We start from the raw sequence: 12779 nt of genomic DNA, 5'->3' as shown, positions 1-12779 counted from the left end.
AATACTGGTGAGGCTTATGCCACCAAATCCTTAGTCCTGAACAAATTAATATTGCATTTCTATTGAACATAGAAAAAACCCCAACTTCTCTGAAGTAGCCGTTTTGCATTAAAAAAAAAAAAAACAAAACCAACAAAGCCCCAAACCCCACAGTATTGTTAGTGCCTGTTTGAGTTACTCAAGCATGCAAAATAACAAAAGCTTTGCTCCAAATGAAAGTGAAGAGGGAGTGAAATATTCCACCTCCAAAGCCCAACACACAGCATTACCTAACACTATTTACTGTACACAGTTATTTTACTGAAGGAAAGCTAGGCCTTGAAGGTCTGCCATGGTCTTGCTGTCTCCACCAAGCTTTAAAGTCAGAAGAACAAAGGTTGTCCCCACTTATGACTGTTTTGTTTGACAATTATCAGTATGTATATGCAACCCAGGAGCCCAGTACGTAAAGTTGTGTCAACTTTTATTCAGCTCAGTACACCCACAAAGCGGGAGAAGACTCAAGCTGTCTGCAAATTTTGCTTTCCATACCACTGCTTTAAGAATTTCTTTGACCTATACTTATTATAAAGCTATTAATAGATCATTGTTTGATTATACTGTCCCACTCTATATTTGGACTTGCCTTTTTTCTCTACCAAGAGCAATACAAATTGTAGTTAAACAGCAGAGTCGACTTAAGGACCTGGACCTTGATAGCTCAAGAATCCACTCGAGTTACAAGTGCTGACCACTTCTTAATACTTATTAGCATTGGTAGCACAGTCATGCAAGAGCATATTTGTTATTAGCATTAAAATGAAAGCACTTGGGGGTGAAATACAGGTTTAGAGCATGCCAGGAAGTGTACTTTAAACTAGAATAATGGTGTTTAAGGAGGCCTGAAGTGATGCATGTGCATGGCAAATGAAAGAAGATAATAAAATAAGACCTCAAAACAGAAAGTGCCAGAAGTAACAGGTGCTGAACAACAGCAAGATAGAAAGGTGAATCCCTCAGCTCTGGCATTTAACTTTGTAAGACTTGTTTATTTATTACTGGACATAGCTAGGTTCACCTATTGCCATATCCTCCAGAAAAAATTATGCAGGTGAACTGCTGTTTTTCTGGAGGGCTGATCTGATGCTCTCCTCCTTTCATTCCAGAGGCTTTCAGGAGCTTAGCTGCTCAGAAACCGCACACTCAGAGCATCCTAAATGAAGATTAAGCTCCTTCCCAAATTATATCCAATGCTCTTCCAAAGCAGAACAGTTTATAGTTTGTTTTCTGACCAAAGATCAAAGTTGCCACTACCACAGCTCAGACTGGTTATCTTGCGCTCGTCTTTTCTGTACTTAAGCTCTTTGGGGATGACATTGCATTATTTTTGTGCAGTACCTACTTGAAACAGCTACCAGATGAGTGAAAGCCCAGATTTGAATAACAGCTCTTGCTCTTGTAAAGGCAAATCAGTACTTCAAGTCTTCTGTAAGTGTTCATAAAGCAATTACAGTTTAAGATCCAATTTCTTCAGCTGTACTCCCCAAAGAAGGTGATGCATCAAACTTCATGCAGGATCTGTATACACATTAGTCACAATCGCTCAAAATCCCTCCTTCCGTCTTCTGTTTTTTCTTTTTTTAAATTAAGGACCCAATGGGGTAAACCAGCACTTTACTTTCATTCAGGGTAATTCAATAGGACAAACTGTTTAAATGGCCTTTGAGCCAGGATAAACTGGCCTTTGAGACTTAATAAAGGAAAACAGCACAGAATGCTGAAAAAGAATTCTACATTTCCTTTTTTTCTGCTGCCTATAGATCAGCAAGGCAACCCAGCTGAAGAACAAAGAAATTCCTTTTCTCCTGATGATCTACCTGTTGCTTCTTATTAATGCTTACCTGAGAACATGAAGAGATATCTTTAAAATTCTTTTCAAGCACAACAGATTTGGTGTCCGGACTGATGAGGTTAACTTCAAACCTTCCAACCTGAGGGGAGTGGGGCAGGGGGAAGGAAATAAGTCTAGTTTACAACTGTCTTGGAGACACAACATTAACAGCAACAAAAATGTCACAATCTAGCCCTTTCTTGTTCACATAGAGTACCTTCAGCATAACAGCTTACTCAGCAGGAACAAGGGTGCCATAATTCAGCCTGTGTTGAGTAAGAATATTTCAGTGAGAACAATACACTCAGTTGAATAGGAAAAAGACTTGGAAAGAAGACAGCTTCCCCCCCCCCCTTTTCTTTTCGAGTTATTTTGGTCCAAAGATCACATGTTTGACAGACAATACTGAAACCTTTAGTAAACAATGTGGCTAAATTAAAAGCTGCAGTAAAAAACAAAACTTGAGAATTTTATTTTTTTAAAACTATACCATAAATCAGCTGGGAAACTATGTTGATCTGAAGGTGATACTTTTTGGTTTTGCAGTAGTTCTGGATGAGAAAGAGTAGGTTCTGCAGCAAGCTGTATTTCAGCTTTCCCAAACTGCTTCTCAGGTGTATGGAACTTATTCCATAGACCTCAGGGAGTTTTTCAGCTAAATTCTTTTCATTACTGGTGATAGCTGTGGTGTTCTAAAGGGCAATGCATTCTCACTTCAGTTAGCATTTCCCCAAGAGAATAAAAGGCAAGAATGATCTTTAAAGAAAATGGAAAGACAAAACCCAGGCATTTAGCCCCCTGTTATTTTAAGGTCCAAAGATCTTTCCTTTTATGGGTCACCTCCTTTAAGTGCCCTTTTGTTTTCTCAATACAAGCTTTGAAGATGTCAAATGCACTTCAGGCAAGAGAAGACATAACTGCGAGGTCTGAAGGATGAAGCCTTCAGTGCAGAGATGTTTGAGTACTCATCTGGGAAAGACCAGCTGAATGTTAATACAAATTATCATAAAGGGCCTGGCTCAAACAAAAAGCTGTGAAAGCATTATGTGAAGTTGTGAGCTTCTTTTTAATTGCACAAAAAAGAGTATTTGTTCACATGGAAGTCTTCGTCGATTCTTTTTTTGAAAGAATACTCACTTTTTTCAGCTAGGTCCTAGATCTCACCAATACAGACAAACCAGAACTGCATATAGAATAATTAATTCCCTAGAAACTCTGCTGCTGTTATTACTCTCTAAGTAATTCCTTTTTCTTAAAATTTACCTGAGCTCATGAGTTAAGGTGACTTCCTTAAGAAATTTCAGCTACTTGTGTTCCAATAATTTATGAACAGATACATAAATATTTATGACACATCATGAAACCATACTGGATCCATACTACTTATCTTGCTAAACTTGTCTCAGCTTCAAACTGCACAGGGGAAGATACAGCGCAAAACCAACATGAAACTGCTTAACCTAGTACACACCTGAAACAACATTGTCCTGTTCTTCTCAGAGTCGGAGGGCTGAACATGACTGGGTGCACTTGCATGTCTTCTGCGTGGCTGTATTTTCAGGTTTGTATCATGAACCCTTCTTTGCATAACTGCAGTGACGCTGCTGCACCGGGAGCGAAACTCTTGCTGCTCATCAAAGCCAGAGTCCTCTAAAATTCGCTCTGGAAAGGAGCCACGAGTGCTGGCCAGGTTGGTCAAGTTGGTCTGGCTGCCGATTGTAAACATCGCAGCATGCCCCGCAGTGTTATTTGGGCTGTCCAGCTCCTCAAATGGGCTATCCGATGGAGAAGCTGGCACATTTCCTTCACACAGGGGTAAGTCCAAATTTGACTCGTTATTCCGCTGCTCGTTTAATAGTTTCAGGCGCTGGCGCTCATGAAGGCTGAATTTCTCAATGCAATCATCAATTAGTGTGGAGGGAGCTTTCTTGTGAGCCACCGTCACCTTTCCACAGTACAGGACCTCAAATTTTTGAGAGTCATAGAAGGCATCTTCACTGTCCTTACTTGGTTTGGCATCTTCTTTCAGCGCTGCTTTGGAGACTTGTCTTATGCTGCTGATGACATCAGGAACCTAAAGGGACAGTGTGAAAGGTCTGTTTAGTAGCCACAAATGAGATAGCATAGACAGTGATACATCAAACATTTGTTAACGTAAGTATTTATACAAGTTACTTCTTCAGTAGAGTGCCACTAGCTTCTTGGCTGACAACATAAAAATAGTAAATTCTAAATTCTCTATAGACAATTTATACAGTGGAAACAAAGCAAATAATTTCTGATTTTTTTACTGGAACCTGTTTCAGAACATAAGGTTTTAAATTACCAGAAGGTCTACTGACAAATGTTCACAACTTTTTTTTTTTGTTTTATTGAGACCGCCTTCTCTTTTCTGTAGCCCTCTTCCAGATCAGTGGCTCTTGCTGATATATTTTGCATAGGGCCATCAATGATCCTTTGTTTTTATTTTGCAGAGCCAGATATTCCATTCTTAGGACAGTTGTGGAAACAGTTTTGTGAAGAAGTGACCAGCAATCCCCATCAGTTTCAACTGACAGTTTTGGAATACAGGCAGCAAGTATATGGGAATTTTACCAAAGTACCATGTACAATTGCATTAGCTCTCGTTTATTATCCTCACCCCATCCATCCTATTACATAGCTTACTTTAAGGTCACACTTCTCTGCTGTTTCAGTCATTATGCAATTAAGAAGCACACCCAAATCTCTCTTCTCCTCTGTCATTCTTACCTACGGATTCCTACTATACCCTGTAAGGCCAAACTACACATCGCCAGTAGAAACTCTTAGTTTCAGCCGTGTATCCCCCAGTCTTTTAAGGCCACCTGGTTTTTCCGCCATTTTATCCCAATCACCTTGGGAGGATGTCTGCCTTCAGTATCAACATATTTAATATGCAAGCTCCTTTTTCATTTTACCTTCACTAAAGAAAACATGGACTTGTCCAACTCTACTGATCTCGGATCAGAGTGATTGCTCTTTTGACAGTACCTAGCTCTGCTTGACCAAACCTCTTTCTTACCAGGTCTCATCTTCTCTGGAAGGATAATGAATGGCATCACATTACATGCATTGGAGAAGTTACTAGTGACAATGAGATCAAAAGAGAATATCTATCTGATTTTCTTTGCAAGAGAAGTCAGTTCACAACATTCACCTAATCCAATGCAATCAATCAACAGCTTTTGTATTTCATACAGCTTCCCACCATATCTATAATATTTGATAATTTGTTTTAAAGTACTTTTTCTATTAAAAAAGAGATAACTCTGAAGTTAGTAAATAAACCTTGGTAAATAATCCATGCTCCCTACAGCATCTCCTTCTTTCAGTCACACGATACCACTTGAAACTTGCTAATGAGGCAGTAATCTTGTATGCCAATACTTTTGCAAGTCACAGTGGGAAATTACCTCGTCTTAATCCCCATCTCCCATTACACACTCCTCATCCATTGGGCATTCAACTCAAATCTGCTTCCAGTTCATTTATTGCAAAATTAAGTTCAATTACCCTAAGACCTTCTGACTGTTTGGCTTTCATCCCTATAGATGTCATCATCGTCTCAGTTTTCAGTGAAGCTAAAAGTTAGTCTTGATATGACACAGATACTAGAGTGTATTTAATCTTTACTCATTCTCACTACCAGGCTGCTTTACCATCACCCAAGGTGCACTTCCTCCCAGCCACACCACCTCAGCTGGACACGGACATTCTCACTTTATACATGCGGGTTCATTTTCCAAGATGCAGCTCTTTTTCCACTGATCAGTCCTCTTATTCCTTCTATGGTCTGTGCTTAAAGAAGCTCTAGAGTTTAAATCCCTTAGCTCTCTATTTTAGCAAAATTCACAAGCTAGCTGTCTTTTAATTAACATTTCCCTTTTTAGAATCCGGAACGTGTTACAGGACAATTCACTCGTATTTCTAGTTGAAGTACAGTGACAAATGATAATGCTATTCAAAATGCACAAATTGTACATGCAATCGACTAGAATAAACGACATCAGCTGCTTAATCGGCAATTTGGATTTTTAAAAAAATGTGTACCATCACTTCCACTCCAATAACTGGGTTCTGGCACTTGCTCATCACTTCTAACATAAGAGACTGGAGGAGAAGTTCTTAAGTCTTTCTTATAATACCCAACAGCCTCCTAACACATCCTATCCCCTCACTCCCCCGCCAGACAATGTCCAAATAGGGTGGGGATAAGACACTACCGACTCTACCACAATAGGATTCCCCATCCATCCCCTCTTCTCTCAGAGGTCTCCCCCACAAACATACACACAGAGTTTTAAGTAACTGCAATTTTATTTTAAAAAAACACCTTACCATCCTGCTATTTATCACAGGCCTGTCGGGAGATAACAGTGGCATGTGAACTTTAAGGCCCTTCAAACAGTGCTCACAGTAACTCCTAAACCTCTGAACAGAGCCAAGAGAACTCAGAAGAGCAGAGATCCTTCTTCAGGGCCTGTACCAAACCGCCCCAAATGCAAGAGGCCAAAAAGACAAGGATGGACAGTGGGTACCATAAGTACAAGACTAGACCTGTGATACTAGATCAGCTCCTCAGTGTGAGGAACACTCCAAAACTTGTTTGAGGAGAAACAGAACAACAATAACAACATAAAAACCCTACCAAACCCAACCAAACAGGACTGTGAGTTAAGAGGCAAGTAAGAAGGAAGAGATCCATAAAGACGTTAAAGAGGCAATATTTCCCTCCAGGGAAACATGATCGATCTAATAAGTCTAATTAAAGAAAAAAACAACACTTGGGAATCCAAATTAAATTTGTTATTATTCATATTTGAGTAGCCTAAGATCATATGAATCATCTTCCCCCAATTAGATCTGATTCAATACATGGCAATTCAGTAAGTAAAGCTGTATTCAAATCAGAACAGATGGCACTGGTTGAGTTCTGCATCACCTACAATAAGGTTCAGCTCTGAATATACAATGTAAGAAGTAAAGCGTGATAGTTGTTATACTGCCACAAACTCTGTTTACTACAGACATTAGAGTTTTGGTAAGCTGAAACTAATGACAGCATCAATTTTAGCCAAACAGTCCCCCAATCTATTCCATCTGCACCTCACACCCCCTTCACCCACCTCGCCCATGACCTTGGTTACAGACCTTAAGAGCTACTGTAGTACCTCATCCATTTGGCCAACTAGTGTACAACAAGGCTGCAGCAATCAGCCCTGGCTAGAAGACAGATACATTAATACCCTAGATCTGCTAATTCCATCCTTGCCATTCACAGGCTCCATCCAGCTCTGTCCCTTGTGACTAGACCTACAACAGGGTCAATACATAATGGAGAGCAAACACCCTTCTCACACTTAAGTAGTACACTGTTGAAAGTGCATGTGGATAGTACTGCCAAGAACTATTCTACTATACATCAAGAAACTTCACTGTGTTCAACACAGAAGCATATTTTCATGTTGGAAACACCAGTTTAACGGATGTAGCTAATGCAAATTCTTTCATCTGACTTGATTAAAACCAAAGTGAGGATTAAAACCAAAGAGAGGACTACAGGAAAATAATTAACACATGTCTTCTCATGCCATGCAACTAGGTTTTTGTTAAAATTACTTCCAACTTTATCAACCCTGTCTTAAAACCCCGCAAAAGAACTTCAGTTATGAGGTATTTATTACCAGCATCTTGAAGTTGCAAAACAGAAAGGTTATCAAGCCTACTAAATCATGCATGCTGCAGCATAACACTAGAACAGTTTGTCACAACTCTAGAATAGGCAGAGTATCTCCATGGTGATACTACACGCTTTCTTGAATAGCGGTGACAGAAGTTGAAGCATTATTAAAAAAAAAAAAAAAAATGTACTCCCTTTGAATTTACAACAGCCTCCAGTGAACAAAGGTGGAACTCCCCTTTTTGCTGGAGCAATAACATTCAAATACATCCTGCAGTAATTACTGAGCAGTGCTTTCAATTTTAACCCAAACTTAGAACTTGAACACTATGGATATTGCAAAGAAGAACAAAATTCACTTGCTGTATGTCATTATTTTCACAGCTGGATAGAATTTCACTGTGCAGAGAAGCTGCAGCTCTTGCTAGTTTGTTTCTAGCTTCCACATGGAAAATTTCAGTCTGGAATTTATTAACAAAGCAAAGCCCTTCTTCATACCATAAGGCTTATAAACGTTAGCATGACTGTGAAGTACTAATCTAACAAACATGCCTAACAAATCTGGCTACTTAATGACAGCAGTTCTAGCAAGGTGATTATTTTCAAAGGAAGAAAGAAGTTCGGCCCCTCTCACTCCATCACCACACAAGGTGCAGTGTTAGATCCCTTCCACCATACAAAGAGACACGAGATGAATGAACTTCATGCACGCACGTTAGGAGCAGTCAGTACCTTCTGGTGTAGGCTCCAGTTTAGAAACACAGGCATGTCCAAGCAAAACTGTCACCAAACTTTAGTGTCATGAACAAGAGGACTCAGGAACAGATTCCTGGGATAAGTGAGTGCAGAAAGATCCCCCTCTCACAAAGGGCTGGCAGTGCTGTTGCAGCATTTCCTCAGGCTGGGTTCATGATATCAGGGCACAGCCAGAGCTCCGCGCAGCAACTGTTACACTTCAAAAGCCAAGTATTTCCTGACTCCGGGCTGGAAGCACCCGCGCTGCCTCGGATTTGAATAATGAGTCCCACTCATGATCCAGCTATTTATACTTCAAAATGAACAAAAGAGAAACAGGATACCATCCAGAAATCAACACCCCATGCTTTGCCAATTACTGAAAGAGTTTGGCATCTATTGATGAGAAACCAGCGCAATGCAAGAAAAAATTAGAAGCAATTGGACATGACTCTCCTTTCAGTTACTGTTAAGTTGCATATCCACAAGATAGGAGAACCCAGCCACAGCAGTGAAACATGAACGGAGACAAAGAGCCACATATCACATCCTGCTACACGTCAGGCATTCGACACCAAGGCAAAGTTCTTATCTTACACAAAAACACACCCAAATGCCAGCCAAAGTGCAGATACCAATAACTACTCTCAACCAGAGAGAAGGGTGGGAGAGGGGAAAAAAATTGTTTTAACTGCTATAAATGTTTTTACTGTCTTCCAGTTAGTACAGCACTGATCATCCTTCCAAATCTACAGCAGCCTGCTGCTTTATATGTTGGTGACAGTGCTCCTCTTAACAGTTTTCACCATTAAAAATGCATCTTTCCAATAAAGAGATAAAAGACTAGCTCAGAGTGATTCAATTTATGCAGTCACACAAGCAATTTGTTGACTTTGTTTATGCTAGAGGTATTCAGAAACTAGAACAGAAGAATTTGTCTCATCAGCTGACTTAGTGCCTAAGGAATGCTGACTGTCTTTGGTTTTACAGAAATGAAGAGGATCTGTAGCCAAGAGAAATGCTATCACAAAGGGGAAAGAATAACAGCCAAATTGCTAAGCATTTCTATAACCCACCTGCACTTCTGTGCAGTTTAGAAATACAGTTTAGAAAACAGAAAGTCAGGTTCTCAGCAGGCAGTAATAAGCATCTGCTATCAACTCAGATTCATTCCGATGCAAGTCTGGGCTAACACAACACAAGCCCAGTAGCAGGAAAGCTGGAACACGGGGGCTGGCAAAGAAAGACCCAGTGAACGCAGCTTTTTGAGCTTCAAGCCGACTGTCACCCCTGGCAGCTAGTGTTTTCATGTTTCTGCTGTTCTCTACAGGTTCATGAGTGTAGCCAAAGCTTACAGCAATAGAAAACACATGAGGAAGAAGCCAAAAACACATTAAAGAATTGCACACAGTAAGGTTTAGCTTTCAGGAGACAGAGCATTCCTCCTATTTGCCTGGCCTGTATTTTTTTTCCAGGTGACTGGTCAGGACCCAATTCAGTCTGCTTCTAAAGAACTACTACACAGCAATGTACTCATTTTACTCTGACATTCAACTTCATGCCATACTCCTGCTGAAGGCAAAGCTGAAGACTACCACTAAACCAGCCTAAAGAGAAAGAGATTTTTTTTTTAAATAGGTAAAATAAAATTTAGTTCTCAAAATAGTTCTTACTTGAGATCAACCCAGGAACTACTTGTACTGTTTAGTTTTGATACAGTTAACAAGCAGAAAAAAGTCTACCACAGTTGCACTGCTTACACGTAGAGAACTCGCCACATTACCTTATTTGCTACTGGAAACTTGTAGATCACCTAGCACGTTCTGGGTGCTACACACGCAAACAAGATGCTGCTTTGCCAAGTATCCAAATTTAAATAAGCAGTATAATGATAGAAGGTGGATCAAATTACTTAACAGGAAAGAATGTGTAAGAGTTACAAGATTGTTTGGATGCCTGAGCAGACTACAGATGCCTTTTTTTATACTTGCATGCAAGCACCCTACAGTAGTATATCAAAGAACTTCAATGATGGTAGTGACAGCATAGCCCAACAGGAACATTGCTTTAAATAAGGAAGGTTCTTGCATTCAGTATTTCACTCCTACATTTAGGCCAGTCAGACTGATGCTTTTCCACCTTTCAGATACAGCTCACACTCACTCTGCTTGAATACTTTACAACCCATAGAAGTGTCAGTACAGAGCTCTCATGACAATCCTTATGTTCTTTGACTATGTAGAATAGCAAGTCTCAATTCACCTGCCCACTTTGAGCATATGCAAGTACTCTCAAGTTTGTTTCCAAGTTTGGGACATAGTTCCCAGTGAAAGATTTAGCAAAGTACAGCTTGCTTGTAACATCACTTTGTCTTAAACTTTCCAACTGCTTTAACCCAAGTTTTTCCAAACTATGAAAGCACAAATTCAGATATTAACCAGGAATTTTCTCCTGAAAACTCTACATTTTTAACTTCATTTGGCACTTCATTTTCTAATAAGAGATTTAATAAGAAGATGTTGTTTTTAAGAACTCCATCATATTTTACACATACCCTATTTTTAAAAGGGCTTGCCTGAGAAGATAAGGCTGGATAAGGCTGTCACGTGGACAGTCCCAAACAATTAATACATTCTCTGCATTCATTTCCTTTTGGGGAAAAAAAAAAAAAAAGCTACAGTTGGAGAGCTCATTGAAGTATTTTGCCCATTTATGGTCACTATCCACTTCTCAAATACAGATCAGAAGATAGTGAACTTCATTTTAGCAGATTTAAAGTGCAAGTGCTAAGACTGAAAGAAGTGCTCCATGCACCATATTTAAGAAAGCAGCAGTTTTTTAATCCAGTAGTTTTAGACAGAAGCTCTCAAGATTTTAATTTAAAAAGATGAATTAACATGTTGATTCACTATGAAACAAACACACCTTGGAAAGTCTGGTTTTCCCTAGTCAAGAGATCAAGGTTTCAGGACTCCTGCATGGCAGACCATGATGACTCCTAAAGTGAATATTGGCCCAGATTTGGTTGAAGAACACCTGCATCTGATTTCCATGGATGCCACCACCTCTGTAACTTATTTGCTACAACAACCACCTTCTTCTTCTATCACTGAAGGAGATGTTAAGTGGTTAGTAATTCAGCACTCACTCTGGGAGATGGGAAAAATTACAGACTCTATTCAGTCCAAGAGATCTAGCAGGTGCCCAGAACAAGTCAGGCACTGCAATAACTTCTAGCCCCCTTAATAAGGCTAGAAGTTCCCCAATGACCTGAAACCGAGGAGTCAGGTCTTTTTCTATTTGATGTTTTCCCAGAAATTCTGACTGCAGTATTGAGAAGTTTCAGACTACAAACTTTCTTTAAAAAAGGCTCTGCTTACAGAAAGGTGGTCACCAAAAACAGTGTCAAGCAGCAGGTGACACTGTGGCAGAGACACAAAAAAAGCCACTACTGGGTTCAGGACTCCTTTTCTCAAAAGGACATTCACTAAGAAACTGCGAAAGACAAATGGACATGATTTATCAGGCAGTGTGCACAGAGTAGAAAAAAACTGATTGCAACCTAATAGCCTTTCAACAGCTTCTCCACCCCTGTCAAGTAACATTCATTAGTTTTCTAGTACTTTGAAATACACATCTGTACAAGTTCTAGCTTGTCCAGTAATCTCAGTTCACAAGAGCAACTGCATTATCTTGAGACAGTATCAAATGCCTAAGCAACCAGTAGTACAATTAACTTTCCCCAGATAACAACCAGCAAACAACCCTAGCATAAACACAGTGAAAGAGGATTTTAAAGCCATATCGATCCAGATGGTGAATTCCCAACCACTTCGAAACTAGGTGCCAGGCAGAGCAGGGAGCTTCCACCTAACTAGACTTCTTCCAGCAGCGAGATCTTGAATCACAGCTTTGCCTGACAGAGACAGAGGAACAATGAATACCATGCCTGAAGGCAGAGCTAGCACACCACAAAACACCAACCCTGTTCTCACTGGGAGTCACAATAGTCTAATCTTGTCAATCACTAACTATTAAAAATACTAAGATTTCAGCAGCTGCTTACCTTAGCTGTGAAAAGAATTAAATAGTTAGATAGTTACAGTGTTCAAAAGTAAATCTGTACAGACACAGCAGAATGGGTAAGTATTTCAGATTTAATAGCTGAAAGTAATTAAGTGCATGGTTGTTTCACTTTTTCAAGCAGAGGAATTCCATAAGAGCTACAGAGTTACTATTAATAATAATAAAAAAACCCAACCCAGAAGACCCAGGGGCAACAGAAAAGGAAACACTTTCCCAGAAAGCTTTGAGACAAATGAGTTAATGAAGTAAAGAGACAGTTAAGGTCCTTCCAGAGGAACAGCTTCCAAAGGCAAGACTTGCACCAGTAGTGATATACATGATGAATAATCTAAGGGTTTGATACAGACCCATGAGACCATTTGCATATATTCCCAAAAAGCTTGTGAG

At 39.8% G+C, this 12779-nt stretch overlaps 1 protein-coding gene across 5 annotated transcripts in view; it reads right to left on the bottom strand.

Moving 5' to 3' along the window:
- Nucleotides 1–12779, bottom strand: part of TBC1D4 (TBC1 domain family member 4) — a 110158-nt gene that overhangs the window by 43626 nt on the left and 53753 nt on the right. For 4 of the 5 annotated variants that reach the window (XM_069802550.1, XM_069802551.1, XM_069802554.1 and 1 more), the window contains exons 2-3: nucleotides 3342–3944; nucleotides 1881–1970 (exon numbers count right to left, since the gene is read on the bottom strand). In XM_069802550.1, coding sequence (XP_069658651.1) covers nucleotides 1881–1970; nucleotides 3342–3944 — 693 coding nt within the window. Of the gene's footprint in view, nucleotides 1–1880; nucleotides 1971–3341; nucleotides 3945–8303; nucleotides 8505–12779 lie in introns of those variants that run through there. The other variant, XM_069802553.1, reaches the window with a different exon arrangement.

Source organism: Haliaeetus albicilla, chromosome 15 (assembly GCF_947461875.1).
Source record: "Haliaeetus albicilla chromosome 15, bHalAlb1.1, whole genome shotgun sequence".
Lineage (NCBI taxonomy): Eukaryota > Metazoa > Chordata > Aves > Accipitriformes > Accipitridae > Haliaeetus > Haliaeetus albicilla.
This window is presented reverse-complemented; position numbering and strand designations above follow the sequence as displayed.